General features: G+C 44.0%; 1 protein-coding gene across 1 annotated transcript; it reads left to right on the top strand.

The window, feature by feature from the left end:
• The first annotated feature begins 281 nt into the window (after nt 1-281).
• LOC120037892 (transmembrane protein 184B-like) lies at nt 282-21,862 on the top strand. Its single transcript, XM_038983861.1, has 9 exons — nt 282-716; nt 6,272-6,508; nt 7,588-7,753; nt 18,147-18,237; nt 18,446-18,521; nt 18,615-18,706; nt 19,080-19,249; nt 19,407-19,601; nt 20,528-21,862. Exons 1-9 carry the CDS (start codon nt 654-656, stop codon nt 20,752-20,754), a joined length of 1,317 nt encoding a protein of 438 aa, XP_038839789.1. The 5' UTR covers nt 282-653; the 3' UTR covers nt 20,755-21,862.
• Nucleotides 21,863-22,952: the final 1,090 nt, after the last annotated feature.

The following is a 22,952-nucleotide window of genomic DNA, read 5'->3' on the forward strand; positions in this document are numbered from 1 at the left end:
TTTTGTGACAAGTTATTTTGGAGCGAGCTAAGTAATTGCGTTTATTTCATTAATAAGACGTATGTGTTTACAATGAAATGTGTAATATTATTCTAATGAAAACAAAGCTACTGAATGAATTAACTTTATACTACCTGGTAAATTCTTCATACACAAACACAAATATTTGAAATCTGGGTTTGTACAACAATGCAAGACCAGCTGGCATATACGAGTTACATCATGGGAAAGTGGCTGAAGGCGATGAAGCTACTGCGCCTGCGTGACAGCAGAAACGGTGGAGGAGTTTCGCTGTTCTGCTACTGTAAAATCTTAGCGTAGTGAATCGCTAGGAGAGATACAGGGGAATAACGGAGCCGAATTCACGAGCGTTCCCCGATACTCCTATTTTGAAATTATAGTGACTGAATAAAGTTTTTCTACATGAGATGGACTATTAGTACAGACACAAGGTTGTATTTACCTAGGCTTTGAAGAGTTTGCGAGCAGCTACCTAACTAGCGATGCTAACGTTAGCTAGCGAACTAGATGAAACTGTAAACATGGTTTAAATTGGTTTCTCACTTGACGTTATGTTGCAGTGATTTTAATTTAGTATGAATTATTATTTTATGAATGTGTGTCTGTCGTAGCTAATAACGTATTTAGGATACATGTATGCTTGGATTCAAACAGCCGCAGTGTGTACACAAATCAAACAACTGCAGCAGATGCAGGTAAGCCACCGCTCGCGCTGTGTTTTTGTGTTCAGAATGGATGGAAAGAAACTGTTTCCGAACGACGAACGAATGTAGCTTTCGCTTGATGACACAGCTGTAATTTCAGCTCCTGTTTTCATATTGTTGTACAATGACAATTTTCATAATGAAATCATCCCTAAAGAGGTTTTGGTTGCCTTTTTTCTATTATGGAAATGGGCTATTTTTTTAAATGTAGTCTTTGCATGGAAATTATGTTCATTTATTCTCACTACAACGCCCTATATTCTCCATAGTATGTTATGCCTTTAGTATATCTGGAGAGGAAAACTGCAAAACATTTATTTCGTTTCATTTTGGCATCAATGTCAAAAAGCCGATGTTGGATGACTGATAGGATTTAGGTCAAAGTACAACAGATGTTATGAAATACACCCTCAGGTTCAGTCAGCAGGAATTGATGGAGTCTCCCCCGTCGTGTGTCTATATGAATTATCTGGTCATTGAACCAAACGAAATGCACCAGACATGGCTCTCAATTACAACTGAACAGCAGTATACCTTATCAATATAACATGTTTGCTGTTTTTAGAAGCCATCAATATTGACCAATACTTTCATTCTTTACTACTGTCTCAACCCTTTCCCTTTTTCTTGAAAAGTTAAGCATTTGTGTCATGGGAAAATCACATTATAAATCTAATAGGCATTCATTCTCTAGGCCTATAAAGAATAGGCCTACATATTGTTGATATTCAACCTCAATAGTCATCAGTCAATAGTCTATGCTTATCACGAACCAATAGTTACTTGAGAAACCCAACTTGAGTGAAACGAGTGTGACACTCAAATGTAACTATCCCTCAAATGTAATGCATACAGCAGGCTTCGTCCAGCAGCGTGAGTCACCCATGGCCACGGCCTGCCTATATTTAGCCATGCATATTAATTGAATCCCCTTTTTAAATCAGTTTTATTCTGAATGATTAGGTTATTGCCATCATTGGACTCTAGACTGATGCATCTAGCGATCACATTACCTAGTGAGCATCACTAATGCCAGGATTGAGTACAAGGGTGTGGAGAATCTACTGTCCATCTTTCTATTGGTCACTTAGCCCACAGTTTCCCATTAGAAAACTGCTATCTGGCTACTTTGCAATACATCAGTATTACAGACCTAATGAGCAATAGGGGTCAGTCAACTTGCTGACTTTGGGAATTGATCATGTGCTGCTGATGGCTAAAAGACTCAAACCAATCTCATAAATGTTAACAATTTTTCTGTCATTCAATAAATTCCTCTCATTAGCTATACAGTTGAAGTCGGAAGTTTACATAGACTTAGGTTGGAGTCATTAAAACTCATTTTTCAACCCTCCACAAATTTCTTGTCAACAAACTATAGTTTTGGCAAGTCGGTTAGGACATCTACTTTGTGCATTACACAAGTAATTTTTCCAACAATTGTTTACAGAAAGATTATTTCACATATAATTCACTGTATCACAATTCCAGTGGGTCAGAAGTTTACATACACTAAATTGACTGTCTTTAAACAGCTTTGAAAATTCCAGAAAATGTCATGGCTTTAGAAGCTTCTGACAGGCTAATTGACATAATTTGGGTCAATTGGAGGTGTACCTGTGGATGTATTTTAAGGCCTACCTTCAAACTCAGTGCCTCTTTGCGTGACATCATGGGAAAATCAAAAGAAATCAGACTTGTAGACCTCCACAAGTCTGGTTCATTCTTGGGAGCAATTTCCAAACACCTGAAGGTACCACGTTCATCTGTACAAACAATAGTACGCAAGTATAAACACCATGGGACCACGCAGCCGTCATACCGCTTAGGAAGGAGACCCGTTCTGTCTCCTAGAGACGAACGTACTTTGGAGCGAAAAGTGCAAATCAATCCCAGAACAACAGCAAAGGACCTTGTGAAGATGCTGAAGGAAACAGGTACAAAAGTATCTATATCCACAGTAAAACGAGCCCTATATCGCCATAACCTGAAAGGCGTCTCAACAAGGAAGAAGCCACTGCTCCAAAACCGCCATAAAAAGCCAGACTACGGTTTGCAACTGCACATGGGGACAAAGATTGTACTTTTTGGAGAAATGTCCTCTGGTCGGATGAAACAAAAATAGGACAATTTGGCCATAATGACCATTGTTATGTTTGGAGGAAAAATGCTTGCAAGCTGAAGAACACCATCCCAACCGTGAAGCACTGGGGTGGCAGCATCATGATGTGGGGGTACTTTGTTGCAGGAGGGACTGATGCACTTCACAAAATAGATGGCATCATGAGGACGGAAAATGATGTGGATATATTGAAGCAACATCTCAAGACATCAGTCAGGAGGTTAAAGCTTGGTCGCAAATGGGTTTTCCAGATGGACAATGACCCTAAGCATACTCAAAAGTTGTGGCAAAATGGCTTAAGGACAACAAAGTCAAGGTATTGGAGTGGCCAGCACTAAGCCCTGACCTCAATCCCATAGAAAATGTGTGGGCAGAACTGAAAAAGTGTGTGTGAGCAAGGAGGCCTACAAACCTGACTCAGTTACACCATCTCTGTCAGGAGGAATGGGCCAAAATTCACCCAACTTATTGTGGGAAGCTTGTGGAAGGCTACCTGAAACGTTTGACCCAAGTTAAACAATTTAAAGGCAATGCTACCAAATACTAATTGAGTGTGTTTGTTTATTTATTTATTTAACCTTTATTTAACCAGGTAGGCAAGTTGAGAACACGTTCTCATTTACAATTGCGACCTGGCCAAGATAAAGCAAAGCAGTTTGACACATACAACAACATAGAGTTACACATGGAGTAAAACAAACATACAGTCAATAATACAGTAGAAAAATAAGTCTATATACAATGTGAGCAAGTGAGGTGAGATAAGGGAGGTAAAGGCAAAAAAAAGGCCATGGTGGCGAAGTAAATACAATATAGCAAGTAAAACACTGGAATGGTTGATTTGCAGTGGAAGAATGTGCAAAGTAGAGATAGAAATAATGGGGTGCAAAATAAATAAATACAATAGGGAAAGAGGTAGTTGTTTGGGCTATTTATAGATGGGCTATGTACAGGTGCAGTGATCTGTGAGCTGCTCTGACAGCTGGTGCTTAAAGCTAGTGCGGGAGATAAGTGTTTCCAGTTTCAGAGATTTTTGTAGTTCGTTCCAGTCATTGGCAGCAGAGAACTGGAAGGAGAGGCGGCCAAAGGAAGAATTGGTTTTGGGGGTGACCAGAGAGATATACCTGCTGGAGCGCGTGCTACAGGTGGGTGCTGCTATGGTGACCAGCGAGCTGAGATAAGGGGGGACTTTACCTAGCAGGGTCTTGTAGATGACCTGGAGCCAGTGGGTTTGGCGACGAGTATGAAGCGAGGGCCAGCCAACGAGAGTGTACAGGTCGCAGTGGTGGGTAGTATATGGGGCTTTGGTGAAAAAACGGATGGCACTGTGATAGACTGCATCCAATTTATTGAGTAGGGTATTGGAGGCTATTTTGTAAATGACATCACCGAAGTCGAGGATTGGTAGGATGGTCAGTTTTTACAAGGGTATGTTTGGCAGCATGAGTGAAGGATGCTTTGTTGCGGAATAGGAAGCCAATTCTAGATTTAACTTTGGATTGGAGATGTTTGATGTGAGTCTGGAAGGAGAGTTTACAGTCTAACCAGACACCTAGGTATTTGTAGTTGTCCACATATTCTAAGTCAGAGCCGTCCAGAGTAGTGATGGCGGGCAGGTGCAGGCAGCGATCGGTTGAAGAGCATGCATTTAGTTTTACTTGTATTTAAGAGCAATTGGAGGCCACGGAAGGAGAGTTGTATGGCATTGAAGCTCGCCTGGAGGGTTGTTAACACAGTGTCCAAAGAAGGGCCAGAAGTATACAGAATGGTGTCGTCTGCGTAGAGGTGGATCAGAGACTCACCAGCAGCAAGAGCGACATCATTGATGTATACAGAGAAGAGAGTCGGTCCAAGAATTGAACCCTGTGGCACCCCCATAGAGACTGCCAGAGGCCCGGACAACAGACCCTCCGATTTGACACACTGAACTCTATCAGAGAAGTAGTTGGTGAACCAGGCGAGGCAATCATTTGAGAAACCAAGGCTGTTTAGTCTGCCGATGAGGATGTGGTGATTGACAGAGTCGAAAGCCTTGGCCAGGTCAATGAATACGGCTGCACAGTATTGTTTCTTATCGATGGCGGTTAAGATATCGTTTAGGACCTTGAGCGTGGCTGAGGTGCACCCATGACCAGCTCTGAAACCAGATTGCATAGCAGAGAAGGTATGGTGGGATTTGAAATGGTCGGTAATCTGTTTGTTGACTTGGCTTTCGAAGACCTTAGAAAGGCAGGGTAGGATAGATATAGGTCTGTAGCAGTTTGGGTCAAGAGTGTCCCCCCCTTTGAAGAGGGGGATGACCGCAGCTGCTTTCCAATCTTTGGGAAACTTTGTAAACTTCTGACCCACTGGGAAAGTGATGAAAGAAATAAAAGCTGAAATAAATCATTCTCTCTACTATTATTCTGACATTTCACATTCTTAAAATAAGTGGTGATCCTAACTGACCTAAAACAGGGCATTTTTACTAGGATTAAATGTCAGGAATTGTGAAAAACTGAGTTTAAATGCATTTGGCTAAGGTGTATGTAAACTTCCGACTTCAACTGTATGTCCCACTGGCACTGATATACCCAGTCTGTCCTTCAGTGTGCTCCATAGAGATTTATTTGTGGCTCTCCTACGCTCGCCCCTGCTCTCAAACCAGGAGGAGAGGAGAAGGAGAATTTGGGTCAGTGGGCCCTCAGCCCATGTCACGCCAATTCGCTCTGTCTGACTGATTCACTCTGTCCCTGTGTTCTCTCTCTCAACTTCCATCCCCCTCTCACTCACTCAGCTCCTTCTGGTTCCCCTCTCTCCCCCTCACTCAGCTCCTTCTGGTTCCCCTCTCTCTCCCTCACTCAGCTCCTTCTGGTTCCCCGCTCTCCCCCTCACTCAGCTCCTTCTGGTTCCCCTCTCTCTCCCTCACTCAGCTCCTTCTGGTTCCCCTCTCTCTCCCTCACTCAGCTCCTTCTGGTTCCCCTCTCTCTCCCTCACTCAGCTCCTTCTGGTTCCCCTCTCTCTCCCTCACTCAGCTCCTTCTGGTTCCCCTCTCTCTCCCTCACTCAGCTCCTTCTGGTTCCCCTCTCTCTCCCTCACTCAGCTCCTTCTGGTTCCCCTCTCTCTCCCTCACTCAGCTCCTTCTGGTTCCCCTCTCTCCCCCTCACTCAGCTCCTTCTGGTTCCCCTCTTTCTCTCTCCTCTCCATATCTTATTCAGATTTTCTCTGTCCACTAGGATGTTAGTTTCAGCTTTAATTGTTCAATTGAATAAAGTAGTAGGTTTTTATTGGTATGCCTGAGACAACCATCCATGTGTGATGTGTTCGATAACCTGTTCCTTAATGGAGCTCCACCTTTTCTACATATTTAGCTACTTCTGTTAATGTGACTGTGAATAGCCAGAAAACCCAAAACCCACCATATCCCCCTGTTGTCTCCCTCCAGATGATGGAGGAGCTGTGGAGACGTGGCATGCCCCTGTCAGATCGAATGGAAAATGACTCCCCAGCCGATATGGCCCCAGGGTCCCCGACCACAGCGGCCCCGTCGGGCTCCAACGCCTCCTGGGTGCCAGACACCCCCCTGGTGACCCCTGAGGAACCATACTTCCTCATGACCTCCACTGCCCAGACCGTGTCAGGGTTCTTTGTCTGGACAGCCCTGCTAATAACCTGCCACCAGGTAAGGGGCTAGTTAACTCTTTCTCACACAAACACACACACACACACTCCTATGTTTTTCTGCATGTTGCATCTAACATATGCTTCAACTGTTTGTACTCAAATCATATGTTAGTGTGGTCTCACTGCTGCATAAGATGGATGCCTAGTGCCTACAGTAGTTTTCTCAGTATGCACAAATCAAATTGCAGATAGAAACTGCAGAAGCATATCAAGGCATCCCTTTAGATTCCTCACGCCTGCCAGTCCAGGTTGATTATGCACTCTGGAACACACCCAGCGTGGAACACCTCAGGCTGTTCAGCCATGATAAAGTAGTTGTGGCAGGTCTTCAAATATGTAGTCATGTTGCCTGCAGACCACTAACCTCCTATAGGTTCAGAGCTACTGAAAGGCCCAGGTTAATGATTCCTCTCCATTGTGTTGCTGCTCACACAAAGGGTTAAAGATGAGCCGTCGCTCTGACTACAGGTGTACCTAGCTCTGCAGTGACATCAGAGAGCGAGGGCCGTTGCCTAGCAACAAAGCTGGTACAGTGCTCTCTGTGTGCGAGCGCCCTACTGTTTGTTATTTTACCAAAGGTGTGTGTGCCCAGGCCAGGAAAGGTGATCGGTGTAGCATTGTTGTAAGTGGGAACCTGGGACAGGATGAAGTAGACAAAAGGTACTGATGACCTGAATGGAAAAACACAACACAGATCCTCTCATCACACACACACGCACGATGTCGACTGCTCTCCCCAGGATGTGGGCAGGACCACAAAGTCACAGTCACTGAGCCCTAGTGAAGTGAAAACACATTGATTTCATGAGACACTTGTTTCAGCTAGCCCATTTTTAGCTAGCTCACGTTGACAGAGCTGTGGTCCCTCTCAGGGAGAAGGAAGCTGTTGATTATTCAAACACAATTACCCTCCTTTCACTTCATTGTCTATTTAACTGTCACGTTTAGTTTTTAAATTATTCTCCTACAATGAAGTACATTATAATCTAGCCAGGTTCTTTAGGAGCTGTGATTAAATGATGCCCTCTTCACTCTGTCCTTCTCTTTCTTGTCTATGTATCTTTCTCCCTTTGACAGATCTACATGCACCTGCGCTACTACAGCTCTCCCAATGAGCAGAGGCACATAGTTCGCATCCTCTTCATCGTTCCCATCTATGCCTTTGACTCGTGGCTCAGCCTCCTCTTCTTCACTAACGAAGAGTACTACGTCTACTTTGACACGGTCCGCGACTGCTACGAAGGTGAGAACCTTCCCACCCTGTCAATGGTGTATGACTCTTACCTGTTAAAATAGTGTTTTTAAATGTATTGGCATGAATATAATTTTTTACATTTTATTTCACCTTTATTTAACCAGGTAGGCCAGTTAAGAACAAGTTCTCATTTACAACTGCGACCTGGCCAAGATAAAGCAAAGCAGTGCGACAAAAACAACACAGAGTTACATGGGATAAACAAACGTACAGTCAATAACACAATAGAAAAATCTAAATACAGTGTGTGCAAATGAAGTATGGAGGTAAGGCAATAAATAGGCCAATAGTGGCGAAGTTATTACAATTTAGCAATTTACACTGGAGTGATATGTGCAGATGAGGATGTACAAGTAAAAATACTGGTGTGCAAAACAGCAGAAAAGCAAAAACAAATATGGGGATGAGGTAGGTAGTTGGTTGGATGGGCTATTTACAGATGGGCTGTGTACAGCTGCAGCCATCAGTAGCTGCTCTGACAGCTGATGCTTAAAGTTAGTGAGGGAGATATGTCTCCAACTTCAGCGATTTTTGCAATTCGTTCCAGTCATTGGCAGCAGAGAACTGGAAGGAAAGATGGCCAAAGGAGGTGTTGGCTTTGGGGATGACCAGTGAAATATACCTGCTGGAGCGCTTGCTACGGATGGGAGTTGCTATGCTGACCAGTGAGCTGAGATAAGGCGGAGCTTTTCCTAGCAAAGACTTATAGATGACCTGGAGCCAGTGGGTTTGGCGACAAATATGTAGAGAGGACCAGCCAACGAGAGCATACAGGTCGCAGTGGTGGGTAGAATATGGGGCTTTGGTGACAACGGATGGCACTGTGATAGACTGCATCCAATTTGCTGAGTAGAGTGTTGGAGGCTATTTTGTAAATGACATCGCCGAAGTCAAGGATCGGTAAGATGGTCAGTTTTACGAGGGTATGTTTGGCAGCATGAGTGAAGGAGGCTTTGTTGCGAAATAGAAAGCTAATTCTAGATTTAACTTTGAATTGGAGATGCCTAATGTGAGTCTGGAAGGAGAGTTTACAGTCTAACCAGACACCTAGGTATTTGTAGTTGTCCACATATTCTAAGTCAGAACCGTCCAGAGTAGTAATGCTAGTCGGGAGGGTGCGGGCAGCGATCAGTTGAAGAGCATGCATTTCATTTTACTGGCATTTAAGAGCAGTTGGAGGCTACGGAAGGAGTGTTGTATGGCGTTGAAGCTCGTTTGGAGGTTTGTTAACACAGTGTCCAAAGAAGGGCCAGATGTATTCAGAATGGTGTCGTCTGCGTAGAGGTGGATCAAAGAATCACCCGCAGCAAGAGCTGCATCATTGATATATACAGAGAAAAGAGTCGCCCCTAGAATTGAACCCTGTGGCACCCCCATAGACTGAATGCCTTGAGAAACATCAAATACATACAAGTACATTTGTTTTAGAGAGAAAAGATACTGTGCTTGCAATTGGCGTGGTGACTGGAGGAATGTCCACCACAGCTGTTGCCAGAGAGTTGAATGTTCATTTCTCTACCATAAGCCGTCTCCTACGTCGTTTTAGAGAATTTAGCAGTACGTCCAACCGGTCTCACAACCGCAGACCACATGTATGGCGTCGTGTGGGCGAGCGGTTTGCTGATGTAAACAGATTGCTTCATGGCGGTGGTGGAGTTACTGTATGGGCAGGCATAAGCTATGGACAACAAACCCAATTGCATTTTATCAATGGCAATTTGAATGCACAGAGACACCGTGACGAGATCCTGAGGCCCAATGTTTTAAAGGTGTCTGTAACCAACAGTCTTGTGAAATCCATAGATTAGGGCCTAATTTACTTCAAATGACTGATTTCCTTATATGAACTGTAACTCAGTAAAATCTTTGAAATTGTTCCATGTTGTGTTTATATTTTTGTTCCTTATACATTCAAATAGAGCTGTGATAGACATGGTTTGTGGTCTGTTGCTCATCCTGCTGGTCTATGGTTTGATGTTGCAATGGAAAAATGTATTTGCGCTAAGCACAGGTGCATTCCATTGTTTGCAGTACAATGTTAAGGCCGAAACCTTTCTTTTTTTAAATTTTTTTATTTTATTTTTAATTTTATCCCCTTTTCTCCCCAATTTTCGTGGTATCCAATCGCTAGTAATTACTATCTTGTCTCATCGCTACAACTCCCGTACAGGCTCGGGAGAGACGAAGGTCGAAAGCCACGCGTCCTCCGAAGCACAACCCAACCAAGCCGCACTGCTTCTTAACACAGCGCGCCTCCAACCCGGAAGCCAGCCGCACCAATGTGTCGGAGGAAACACCGTGCACCTGGCCCCCTTGGTTAGCGCGCACTGCGCCCGGCCCGCCACAGGAGTCGCTGGAGCGCGATGAGACAAGGATATCCCTACCGGCCAAACCCTCCCTAACCCGGACGACGCTAGCCCAATTGTGCGTCGCCCCACGGACCTCCCGGTCGCGGCCGGCTGCGACAGAGCCTGGGCGCGAACCCAGAGACTCTGGTGGCGCAGCTAGCACTGCGATGCAGTGCCCTAGACCACTGCGCCACCCGGGAGGCCTAAGGCCGAAACCTTTCTGCTGTGCTACTACATGTTCTGTGTTTTTTAAAGCAATATCACACACATACTTTTTACTCTATCGGAGATGCACAAGTACTCACAACACATTTTTGGTTGACATACGTTCGATGATTGTGTTTTTGCGTCCCGTAGCAGGAGTTGGAAACAAAATCATTTTACAATAGTTTTGTTCTGAATAGAACCATTCTTTTTTGTTGTTGTTCTGTTCCACTTTTTCGACCTGCAAAATAAAGTTCTGAACCGGTTCGACCCCAAAAGATGACAGGTTTATAATGGTTCCTTTTTAAACCTCTGAAATCATATATTTTTTACATTTAACTCAACATGAAATTACTTCACCAATTATGCAGTATGGATAGAGCAGCTTACTATGGAGCGGGCAAACTATAGCTCAGTGAGTTGTTTACATGCTTGATGGAAAGACAAGTGTAGGACGCGAGGTGAAACTGACATTTTGTGGGTGGGGAGAGAGCGAGAGAGGGTAGAGACTTGGCTAGAAGCGCTGAGCATCTTGTGGTGACATTAATTATCTGAATTAGGCCCACAGAATTATACCTACGGAGGAGCGGCTTCTATGGAGGAACTTGTTTTTCTTTAAATTTCAGAGTTGGCTAAGAGCTACAGTGGGGAGAACAAGTATTTGATACCCTGCCGATTTTGCAGGTTTTCCTACTTACAAAGCATGTAGAGGTCTGTAATTTTTATCATAGGTACACTTCAACTGCTAGAGACGGAAAATTCAGAAAATCACATTGTATGATTTTTAAGTAATTAATTTGCATTTTATTGCATGACATAAGTATTTGATCACCTACCAACCAGTAAGAATTTCGGCTCTCACAGACCTGTTAGTTTTTCTTTAAGAAGCCCTCCTGTTCTCCACTCATTACCTGTATTAACTGCACCTGTTTGAACTCGTTACCTGTATAAAAGACACCTGTCCACACACTCAATCAAACAGACTCCAACCTCTCCACAATGGCCAAGACCAGAGAGCTGTGTAAGGACATCAGGGATTAAATTGTAGACCTGCACAAGGCTGGGATGGGCTACAGGACAATAGGCAAGCAGCTTGGTGAGAAGGCAACAACTGTTGGCGCAATTATTAGAAAATGGAAGAAGTTCAAGATGATGGTCAATCACCCTCGGTCTGGGGCTCCATGCAAGATCTCACCTCGTGGGGCATCAATGATCATGAGGAAGGTAAGGGATCAGCCCAGAACTACACAGCAGGACCTGGTCAATGACCTGAAGAGAGCTGGGACCACAGTCTCAAAGAAAACCATTAGTAACACACTACGCCGTCATGGATAAAAATCCTGCAGCGCACGCAAGGTCCCCCTGCTCAAGCCAGCGCATGTCCAGGCCCGTCTGAAGTTTGCCAATGACCATCTGGATGATCCAGAGGAGGAATGGGAGAAGGTCATGTGGTCTGATGAGACAAAAATAGAGCTTTTTGGTCTAAACTCCACTCGCTGTGTTTGGAGGAAGAAGTAGGATGAATACAACCCCAAGAACACCATCCCAACCGTGAAGCATGGAGGTGGAAACATCATTCTTTGGGGATGCTTTTCTGCAAAGGGGACAGGACGACTGCACCGTATTGAGGGGAGGATTGATGGATGGGGCCATGTATCGCAAGATCTTGGCCAACAACCTCCTTCCCTCAGTAAGAGCATTGAAGATGGGTCGTGGCTGGGTCTTCCAGCATGACAACCACCAGAAACACACAGCCAGGGCAACTAAGGAGTGGCTCCGTAAGAAGCATCTCAAGGTCCTGGAGTGGCCTAGCCAGTCTCCAGACCTGAACCCAATAGAAAATCTTTGGAGGGAGCTGAAAGTCCGTATTGCCCAGCGACAGCCCCGAAACCTGAAGGATCTGGAGAAGGTCTGTATGGAGGAGTGGGCCAACATCCCTGCTGCAGTGTGTGCAAACCTGGTCAAGAACTACAGGAAACGTATGATCTCTGTAATTGCAAACAAAGGTTTCTGTACCAAATATTAAGTTCTGCTTTTCTGATGTATCAAATACTTATGTCATGCAATAAAATGCAAATGAATTACTTAAAAATAATACAATGTGATTTTCTGGATTTTTGTTTTAGAGTCCGTCTCTCACAGTTGAAGCTATGATAAAAATGACAGACATGCTTTGTAAGTAGGAAAACCTACAAAATCGGCAGTGTATCAAATACTTGTTCTCCCCACTGTAGCTAACAAGCTTGTGTGTACTGAGCTGCACCAGAATTAAAAACACGTCTTACCTTTTTGTAGTTAATAAATCCAATGTGACATTTTATAACTATAGTATCCCTAACTAACGTTGAAAAAGTTGATCCATTCTTCTCTAATTTAAAATCTTTCAGGGCCTCCCGGGTGGCGCAGTGGTCTAGGGCACTGCATCGTAGTGCTAGCTGCGCCACCAGAGTCTCTGGGTTCGCGCCCAGGCTCTGTCGCAGCCGGCCGCGACTGGGAGGTCCGTGGGGCAACGCACAATTGGCATAGCGTCGTCTGGGTTAGGGAGGGTTTGGCCGGTAGGGATATCCTTGTCTCATCGCGCTCCAGTGACTCCTGTGGCGGGCCGGGCGCAGTGCGCGCTAACCAAGGGGGCCAGGTACACGGTGTTTCCTCCCTCCGACACATTGGTGCGGCTGGCTTCCGGGTTGGAGGCGCGCTGTGTTAAGAAGCAGTGCGGCTTGGTTGGGTTGTGCTTCGGAGGACGCATGGCTTTCGACCTTCGTCTCTCCCGAGCCCGTACGGGAGTTGTAGCGATGAGACAAGATAGTAATTACTAGCGATTGGATACCACGAAAATTGGGGAGAAAAGGGGGTAAAAATAATAATAATAATAATAATCTTTCTCCCAATCTTCTGAATCACACTTGTAACGTCAGCAGACTACAGCTACAGTTGAAGTCTGAAGTTTACATACACCTTAGCTAAATACATTTAAACTCAGTTTTTCACAATTCCTGACATTTAATCCTTGTAAAAATTCCCTGTCTTAGGTCAGTTAGGATCACCACTTTATTTTAATAATGTGAAATGTCAGAATAATAGTAGAGAGAATTATTTATTTCAGCTTTTATTTCTTTCATCACATTCCCAGTGGGTCAGAAGTTTACATGCACTCAATTAGTATTTGGTAGCATTGCCTTTAAATTGTTTAACTTGAGTCAAATGTTTCAGGTAGCCTTCCACAAGCTTCCCACAATAAGTTGGGTGAATTTTGGCCCATTCCTCCTGACAGAGCTGGTGTAACTGAGTCAGGTTTGTAGGCCTCCTTGCTCGCACACGCTTTTTCAGTTCTGCCCACACATTTTCTATAGGATTGAGGTCAGGACTTTGTGATGGCCACTCCAATACCTTGACTTTGTTGTCCTTAAGCCATTTTGCCACAACTTTTGAGTATGCTTAGGGTCATTGTCCATTTGGAAGACCCATTTGCAACCAAGCTTTAACTTCCTGACTGATGTCTTGAGATGTTGCTTCAATATATCCACATCATTTTCCGTCCTCATGATGCCATCTATTTTGTGAAGTGCACCAGTCCCTCCTGCAGCAAAGCACCCCCACAACATGATGCTGCCACCCCCGTATTTCACAGTTGGGATGGTGTTCTTTGGCTTGCAAGCCTCCCACTTTTTCCTCCAAACATAACGATGGTCATTATGGCCATACAGTTCTAATTTTGTTTCATCAGACCAGAGGACATTTCTCCAAAAAGTAAGATCTTTGTCCCCATGTGTAGTTGCAAACCGTAGTCTGGCTTTTTATGATGGTTTTGGAGCAGTGGCTTCTTCCTTGCTCAGCGGCCTTTCAGGTTATGTCGATATAGGACTTGTTTTACTGTGGATACAGATACTTTTGTACCTGTTTCCTCCAGCATCTTCACAAGGTCCTTTGCTGTTGTTCTGGGATTGATTTGCACTTTTCGCTCCAAAGTACGTTCTTCTCAAGGAGATAGAACGTGTCTCCTTCCTGAGCGGTAATGCGGCTGCATGGTCCCATGGTGTTTATACTCGCGTACTATTGTTTGTAAAGTTGAACGTGGTACCTTCAGGCATTTGGAAATTGCTCCCAAGGATGAACCAGACTTGTGGAGGTCTACAATTTTTCTGAGGTCTTGGCTGATTTCTTTTGATTTTCCCATGATGTCAAGCAAAGAGGAGCTGAGTCTGAAGGTAGGCCTTAAAATACATCCACAGGTACACCTCCAATTGACTCAAATGATGTCAATTAGCCTATCAGAAGCTTCTAAAGCCATCACATAATTTTCTGGAATTTTCCAAGCTGTTTAAAGGCACAGTAAACTTAGACCTGTATGTAAGCTTCTGACCCACTGGAATTGTAATACAGTGAATTATAAGTGAAATAATCTGTCTGTAAACAATTGTTGGAAAAATTACTTGTGTTATGCACAAAGTAGATGTCCTAACTGACTTGCCAAAACTATAGTTTGTTAACAAGAAATTTGTGGGGTGGTTGAAAAACGAGTTTTAATGACTCCAACCTAAGTGTATGTAAACTTCCGACTTCAACTATATGCTTTGGAGGGGGGCAAGTAACCTACATGCACACTGGCAAACATTTTCAGCCGGCATACGTGTGTGCCGACATGGCCATGCTCATATTTGTATCCATAAATTTACAGTTGATAGTCGGATCGGATGATACTAGTGATCGGAAAAAACGTAAATGTTTTAATATGCTTAGGTATTTTGCCAACATCTACTTATCTCCCTGTACGTTTATAGACCAAACAAGTTGCAGATTAGGAGCGGTGTGTCTGTGTGTCCTCAATTTGTAGCGGGCAGACAAGTTTGCTATCAATCAGAATGCGCGTCAGCATTTTTTATTTTAGTTTTATTTAACCAGGTAGGCAAGTTGAGAACAAGTTCTCATTTACAACTGCGACCTGGCCAAGATAAAGCAAAGCAGTGCAACAAAAACAACTGTACAGTGTGTGCAAATGTAGAAGAGTAGGGAGGTAAGGCAATAAATAGGCCATAGATGCGAAATAATTACAATTTAGCATTAACACTGGAGTGATAGATGTGCAGATGATGATGTGCAAGTAGAGATATTGGGGTGCAAAAGAGCAAGAAAATCAATAACAATATGGGGATGAGGTAGTTGGGTGTGCTATTTACAGATTGGTTGTGTACAGGTACAGTGATCGGTAAGCTGCTCTGACAGCTGATGCTTTAAGTTAGAGAGGGAGATAAGACTCCATTTCATCTTTTTCCCCTACCCTCGCCCCGCTTTTTAGATATTATGCACATTGATAGCTTGATACCAAACGCCCTTTCCATTTGATTTATCATAGTAGCAGGCTAACAGGAGGCAGCAGCAGTCTGAATGATCAGACCGAAACAGAGAAGTGAAGGTGATCGGGTGAAATTATGAAGCGAGTGGACAGAGAAATACAGCTTCACTCTATCCAATTAGAGTAGCAGGATCAATGTACAGCCCGCCCTTTTCTTTACAGACAAGCAAGCTGGCAAGTTGAGTTATTTAGACCATGTAGCACCTCACTTGACTGACATGAGGAAGATAATTACAAAAAATACTCTGATCAAGTCGTATACAGAAAATTACCGATATCTGTTACTATACTCGTTTTGTCCGACTACTCGGCACACCTCTAGCAGGACGACACTGGAAGAAGTTTCTGATTGACAGGGAGGGATTTGCATAGGCGCTTTGATTATTTTGTGGGACTTAAAAAATATATATAATGCCCGGAACGTTATTAACCGGTCCCCATGCTTTTAAAATAATGGTTCTGTTCCGGAGAAGAATAGATCACTTTCGTTCCCGGTTCTGATTTTGTTCCTTGAAAAATTAGTTATTTTCCAGTTTTCAGTTCTGTTCTCTGAACCAGTTCCAACCCCTGGTCGTAGTAACGAGTGTTTGGGAATCTGTTCTGTCCCCAGTGACAGATGGGCTTTGCGGTCTCTCTGCCTTTACGAGAGTGGCCATCTTTGTTCTCTTGTTGTTTCCAAGGCCTGCTGGGATTGCTGGGGAGGGGAGGCCTGTTCCCTAGCAACAGTATGCAAAGGACTGAAGCCTTGAAGAGTTTTAGAAACCACTCACTTATGAACAGATAAATTGTCTGGCTGTTCTGTACCAGCCGGCTGTATCTCAACAGAAGTAACATCCACAGAAATTGGCATTAGCATTTTGTTAGTGGTCACATAATACAGACAGGTGTGCCCCTTGGTTACCGGCTCTGCCATAAAATTATGCCTGACAAACTCTATTGTACGTACAATGTTCAACCCTATGTCTGTTTGCGGGGAAAAGGGGACCTCAGTGCGCTCAATGCATGAACGAGTGCTTTGCACTGCACATTTTGTCTACCTTGTGTCAAAGAGAGTTGTGTGAGTCTATGATGCGTGAGAGAATGCTGTGTGTGTGTACTGTATGATGTGTGTGAGTGCTGGGAGCGCATGGATTGACGGCAGGGGAGCTAACAGCTCAGCTAGGCTGCACAGAGTGGGCTCTCCCTGCCAGCACATGGCACACGCACAGGCAGCAGCTGTGGCCCCAGGGCTCCACACTGCTAAATATAGAGGGCCCCAGTGCTGTCATAAAGTTACACTCTCTCTCTCTCACTCTCATTCACTCACTCACACAGCAAAGTACACACACTGATGTTGTGTATTTATACATGCATGCTTGCAAACATTCGAATAGCAGGTGTCAATACCATAAGGATGCCACTGGGATCCCCATTATTGTCTACTCAGACCTCTATGCAGCGATATGTGTGCAAATACAATATACACGGAAAGCAAATGGAATAGGCAGGGGTCCTTTATGGCTGGAGTTTCCAATGCCAGAAAAGAGACAGAACAGGAGAAAGAGCAGCAAAGCTTCAGGATTGATTCGTCCTGTAGTTGTATCACCACCCTCAAATTAGCATGGACTGAACACCTGGGACAGCAGCTGAAACCATGCTTGCATCCTGCAGCCTCTTCTGCCCCGACAAACTGGAAGTGATTCAGTCTGACTGGAGAGGATTTTCCCTCAACTCTCCGTCTGTCCCAAGGAGTCGGGACCTACCACTGTGCTCTGTTCATTTGAAACAATTTATTTAATTTCCAAATCAATGGAAATCTCTATAAACCATTCAAATCTCTTAGATAAATAATTTATGCTAATGAATGGATTAAAATAAACAGGCGCGTATTAGATTATACCAGTACTGTACATGTGTTGTTAAATAGGATGGTAACTGAATAGTTTTGGACTAAACATTCAGCTGGATGGATATCAATATATGGGAATCTCTGGAATACATGTTGTCACACACACAAACACACACAGAGTGGGGGAGGGTAGCTTTGTGTGCACACAGTGGGACAGGGCGATGTTGATTCAAGCTAGAATGGAGGGCGGTTTAGCCAGAGGCCATTGGGGACAATGACTCAGTCGCTCATCTTGTTTTGCTTTCTGCACTGGCCCATGCACTGACACAGTACATCAGCATTCTGCTCATGGGAAATGGGGACCAAGGCCTTAATACTGTAGAGAGGAACATGGCCAATGCCTCTAGATAGAACATGTTTACTTCTGTTAGTGTTCTTTCTCGTAAATGTTTCTGGATTCTCAAGGGATGCCCAGAGTCCAAACAGACCAAATACACACAGACAGACAGATTGATTGGGGGATTGATTTTGGATATGAAGGCTTTGCTGGGTTAACCAAACGACTGCTGTAGTTGCATAGTGGCAACTACCCCCATATTCTCTCAACTCTCTGACACTGCTTACATGTGTTTGTGTGTGTTTCCTCTGCAGCGTTTGTGATCTACAACTTCCTCAGCCTGTGTTATGAGTACCTTGGAGGGGAGAGCGCCATCATGGCTGAGATCAGAGGAAAGCCCATTGAGTGAGTCTCTCTCTATTATCACTCTTTGTCCTCTCTTATTAAAAAAAAAAGACAATTCATGTACAATCCAAGACTGTCATTCAAACATCCCACAACTGCAGAATAGTAATGTGTATCAATACTTTATTGTATGGTTGAGACCTCTTTTCATGCGATTTGGATCTTGAGAACACAGACTACCAAATGCTTGTGTCTTGGCTGTCTACAGGTCCAGCTGTGTGTACGGAACCTGCTGTCTCTGGGGAAGGACTTACTCCATTGGGTTCCTCCGATTCTGCAAACAGGTATAGTGAAAGCCTTCTTCTCACACATTATTTGTGAGAAACCCTTACATATGAACAGAGTTGTTACACCATTACATATTCTCTCTCTCTCAGGCCACTCTGCAGTTCTGTGTGGTGAAGCCTTTGATGGCCATGATCACAGTCATCCTGCAGGCCTTTGGGAAGTACAGAGATGGAGACTTCAAGTACGTAGGGCTATGGGACACTCACTCATTCTACTCTATACTATATCAGAGTATTTGCTTAACCTGTGTTGACCTCAAAGTGAATTGTTTCAAAAGCCACAGAGGATTCATGTTTGTCTATAATATTTTTACTAGTCTGTACTTTTCTGTATGAACAGTTTAAATGTTATTTGTTTGTTCTCACGGATGTTTATTTTTACATTTACACTATTCTGGCTCTAAATCTGTTTTCACCGAAATGTCGGGGTTGTAGTTGTCAAGCATCTCAGAGTAGGAATTATATTACTTAATCTCTAAGACAAGACTGTGCTAAGTCATCCCTATGTGTTGACACTGTTCTGATAGCTGGCTGTGCCTCTCTCTCTCTCTCCAGTGTGGCCAGTGGGTACCTGTATGTGACCATCATCTATAACTTCTCTGTCAGCCTGTCTCTCTACGCCCTCTTTCTCTTCTACTTCGCCACCCGCAACCTGCTGGTCCCCTACAGCCCCATGCTCAAGTTCCTCATGGTCAAGTCTGTCATCTTCCTCTCTTTCTGGCAGGGTAAGGAAACCTCTCGATCGACACACACACGCAATGTATCATAGATAATGATGCATCCAAGTGTGCTGACCCTCTCTCCCAGATAATACACACAATGTGATTTGACAGTACTCTGATCCTCCTTCCTCGATTTCTCTCTCCCTCTCTGGGGGATAAGGTATGCTGCTGGCCATCCTGGAGAAGTGTGGAGCCATCCCTAAAATCAACTCTCCCGAAGTGTCAGTTGGGGAGGGCACGGTCGCCGCCGGCTACCAGAACTTTATCATCTGCATTGAGATGTTCTTTGCCGCTGTGGCCCTGCGCCACGCCTTCACCTACAAGGTCTACATGGACAAGAGGCTGGACTCCTACGGTAAGGATACAGAGGGAGGGACTATCCATGCAGATTAGAGATAAAACTGTTTAAGTAAAAATAAATCAAGTCATCACTAGCATATTAGTGTGTTCCTGACTAAATGACACAAGCAGTTGCTTATGTTTCTGGAACTGTGTTCAGTGTGGATTCAGGAAACTGGTTCTCCATGGTTGCTCTTCAAGTCTATTTCAGTGACTTTGTTCCACTGACCTGCTCTCGCTGTCTCTAAATGTTTCTTTCTCTCTTTTATTCTCCCTTTCTCTCCTTTCCACTCCCTCTGTTTTTTACTCAAATTTTCTTTTGTTGAATCCTTTTTCTCCTCTCATTTATCTTCCATCTCTTCCTTATTCTCCTGTTCTGTTCTCTCGCCCTTCTCCTTTTTTATTGTTCAATATTCATCCTTGTATATTTTCTTATGTCCCTCTCTCTTTATCTGTCTCTCGCTATCTGTCTCTCTCTGTGCTGCACTATAAGGGTCCTTTCCTATTTATGGACAGTACGGTAGGTCTACCACTAGCTCAGCTGTGTTTGGCTTCTCACTGCCACAGTACTTTCTGGTTGACTCCATTTCTGTGATGTGCTCATATTTTGTTATTCTATTATTTTTTTTAACTGTTTCTGAGATATAGAGTTTAATTTTGTACAAACAATTTATTTTGAGCGTCCTCAGTGCTGTTATACATTTGTATTGCCATTATTGTACAGTATGTGCTGCTTTTATCAATGTATTTTTTTGTGGTGTGTATGAGTTTTCCCCTTGCAATGCACTAGGAGCTCCACTGGCGGTTTCTGTCTGTTTGGTTCAGTAGTATTATGTGATCCTCCATTTTGATTACTCATGGCATTCAGATTGCTCACTGTAGGGTTCCACTCTTCCTTCCATTATCCCTTATCCTCCCTCTATTTCCATCCTCTCCCGGCAGGTCGCTGCGCCCCAATGAAGAGCATCTCCAGCAGTCTGAAGGAGACCATGAACCCCGGAGACATGGTGCAGGACGCCATCCACAACTTCTCCCCGGCCTACCAGCAGTACACACAGCAGTCCACCCTTGAGCAGCGTGGAGGGGTGCCGGTGTCCCGCAGCCACAGCAACCTCAGCACCCGCGACAACGAGAAGACCCTGCTGCTCAGTTCCGACGATGAGTTCTGAGCCCCCCTACACACCGACCGGTGGTACTACTGTGGGGTGGAGACGGGAGGGGCTTTATGGACTCTACTACAGTGCCGTACCAAATCGACAGGCTTAAGTCCTTTGGCTGATCCACTTCATTGCGTACATGTACATGAACATAGTACTCATATTCCTCAGTCTATATTGACAATACAAGCAACCTACTACATAGAGGTCCATTGCCATATACCACTGCCAATATGGATCAATACAAATACACACACACGTGCATAGACCATTCCCAGGTGTCTTCAGGCTGTGTGTTAACACTACAAAGACCTACCAGACAGAAACACTCACCAACGTGCATGCCATTGACATGAGTGCCATTGAAATATTGTCAATTATACAGCATCCCCCCTCACCCTCCTGCCAGCTCTGCCTCTTCCTGAAATGTTGCCAAATAGAGGGAGATCCCGCTTGGTCAGCAGGACCCTTTCTAACTTAAGATTTCGATTTCAGAGTCACTTGGATAAGACACTAAGGGACCCCGAAATCACTGTATATTTTGATGTTTATTGACCTGATGGTGTTCTTCTCATTTTAAACGAATCTATTATGAAGGGAGGTTATTATTATATGATGTGTGTTAGTGTGTGTTGGCATGAACAGGAAGGTACAGTGAGGATAATATAATTGGGGGATTTTGGGGGTCATTTGGGGTGTCCCGGAATGTTATGGTTGTTGTTGATGACGTATTGAGGGAACAGCTGTTGACAGAGGTTTGGCGTGGGCGACTAACATCGCTCACGCGGAGTACAGATGAAAGAGGAACTTGCTTCTCAGCAGAGCTGGACCCGGCCGCAGCAGACAGGATTAGAATCCCGTAATTGGGGCATTATGTGCGGCACAGATCAGGCATGTTTTTACCATCACGTTGGTGTAACGGTCATATCGCGCCGAACTGCGCATGTGCAGACCGTCTAATCAAAGGCTGTCTTGATAATGTTTTTTGGACGAAAATGAAAACTTGTCAGTGTGTCACCTTCACAAGGTTGGAGTAATAACATGTTCAACTACTTAAGACATTGACTCAAATCTAGGTTGTGTCTTTAGATTGAGAAAATAAACAACTCATTTCACTGTTCTCATCTCAAACCTCAGCCTGGTCTGTTTCGCAAGCGTTCCTGGAAGTCTTCAATGTTGCACCTCTGGGTTTAGAAACTCTGTGTGTGAAGTTGTCAAAGGGTATGGGGACCAAGCAATTCTTCCCCCTGGTGGCAAGAGGCAGAGAGATTTCCAGCCCAGCCTCTGGGAGGATCCTGTTGAGCAGAAATTGTTTCTTTGAATACATAGGCAAGCCGTGGCTATTTTCAGCATTAATATACTTCAGTTATGCCTGAATATAGCTGCTTTCTTCATCATGGCTGTTTTCTTGTCTTGTTAGGGTTGCTATGTTGCTGCTTAGTGTCACTAGCCTCACTGATTTTTCCTTTGAGAGGTCTTTTTGCTGAAGACAACACACAAACAGATCATTTTGAAACGTTTTACTCGTAAAAAACCCTCTCACTGAACTGTCAATTCCAAAGCTGCAGTTTTACAAAAAAATGTAAATAGGAACACTACCCATATTTGAATACCTGAGGGAAGTGTTTTTCTACAGCAGGGGTTCTTAAACGTTTATCTCGAAACACAAATTAGACATTTTTACCGTCCTCCCGTGACTCAAATCTTCCTCTAACGACCCAAATTAAGAAGAAATAGTGTGTTATTATAGATGTATTCTCATAACTCGCGACCCACCTCACATGCCCAGGGCCCACTTCGGGTTAAAAAACCCTGGTCTACAGGGTCCAATAAATACAGTACCAGTCAAAAGTTACTACTCATTCCAGGGTTTTTCTTTAATTTGACTATTTTCTACATTGTAGAATAATAGTGAAGACATCAAATTATGAAATAAAACATATGGAATCATGTAGTAACCAAAAAAAAGTTTTACAAATTTACAAATATTTTCTATTTTAGATTTCTCAAAGTAGCCATCCTTTGCCTTGATGACAGTTTTGCACACTCTTGGCATTCTCTCAACCAGCTTCATATGAAATGCTTGAAGGATTTCCCACATGCTGAGCACTTGTTGGCTGCTTTTCCTTCACTTTGCGGTCCAACTCATCCCAAACCATCTCAATTGGGTTGAGGTCGGGTGATTGTGGAGGCCATGTCATCTGATGCAG

This window comes from Salvelinus namaycush, chromosome 3, assembly GCF_016432855.1.
Source record: "Salvelinus namaycush isolate Seneca chromosome 3, SaNama_1.0, whole genome shotgun sequence".
Taxonomy (NCBI): domain Eukaryota; kingdom Metazoa; phylum Chordata; class Actinopteri; order Salmoniformes; family Salmonidae; genus Salvelinus; species Salvelinus namaycush.

Excerpts from the sequence above, each read along its gene's own strand:
- LOC120037892 (XM_038983861.1), top strand. The coding sequence starts at position 654 with ATGTATGCTTGGATTCAAACAGCCGCAGTGTGTACACAAATCAAACAA. Across the intron at positions 6,509-7,587 it reads TGCTAATAACCTGCCACCAG|ATCTACATGCACCTGCGCTA; the intron begins GTAAGGGGCTAG and ends TCCCTTTGACAG. Across the intron at positions 7,754-18,146 it reads GGTCCGCGACTGCTACGAAG|CGTTTGTGATCTACAACTTC; the intron begins GTGAGAACCTTC and ends TTTCCTCTGCAG.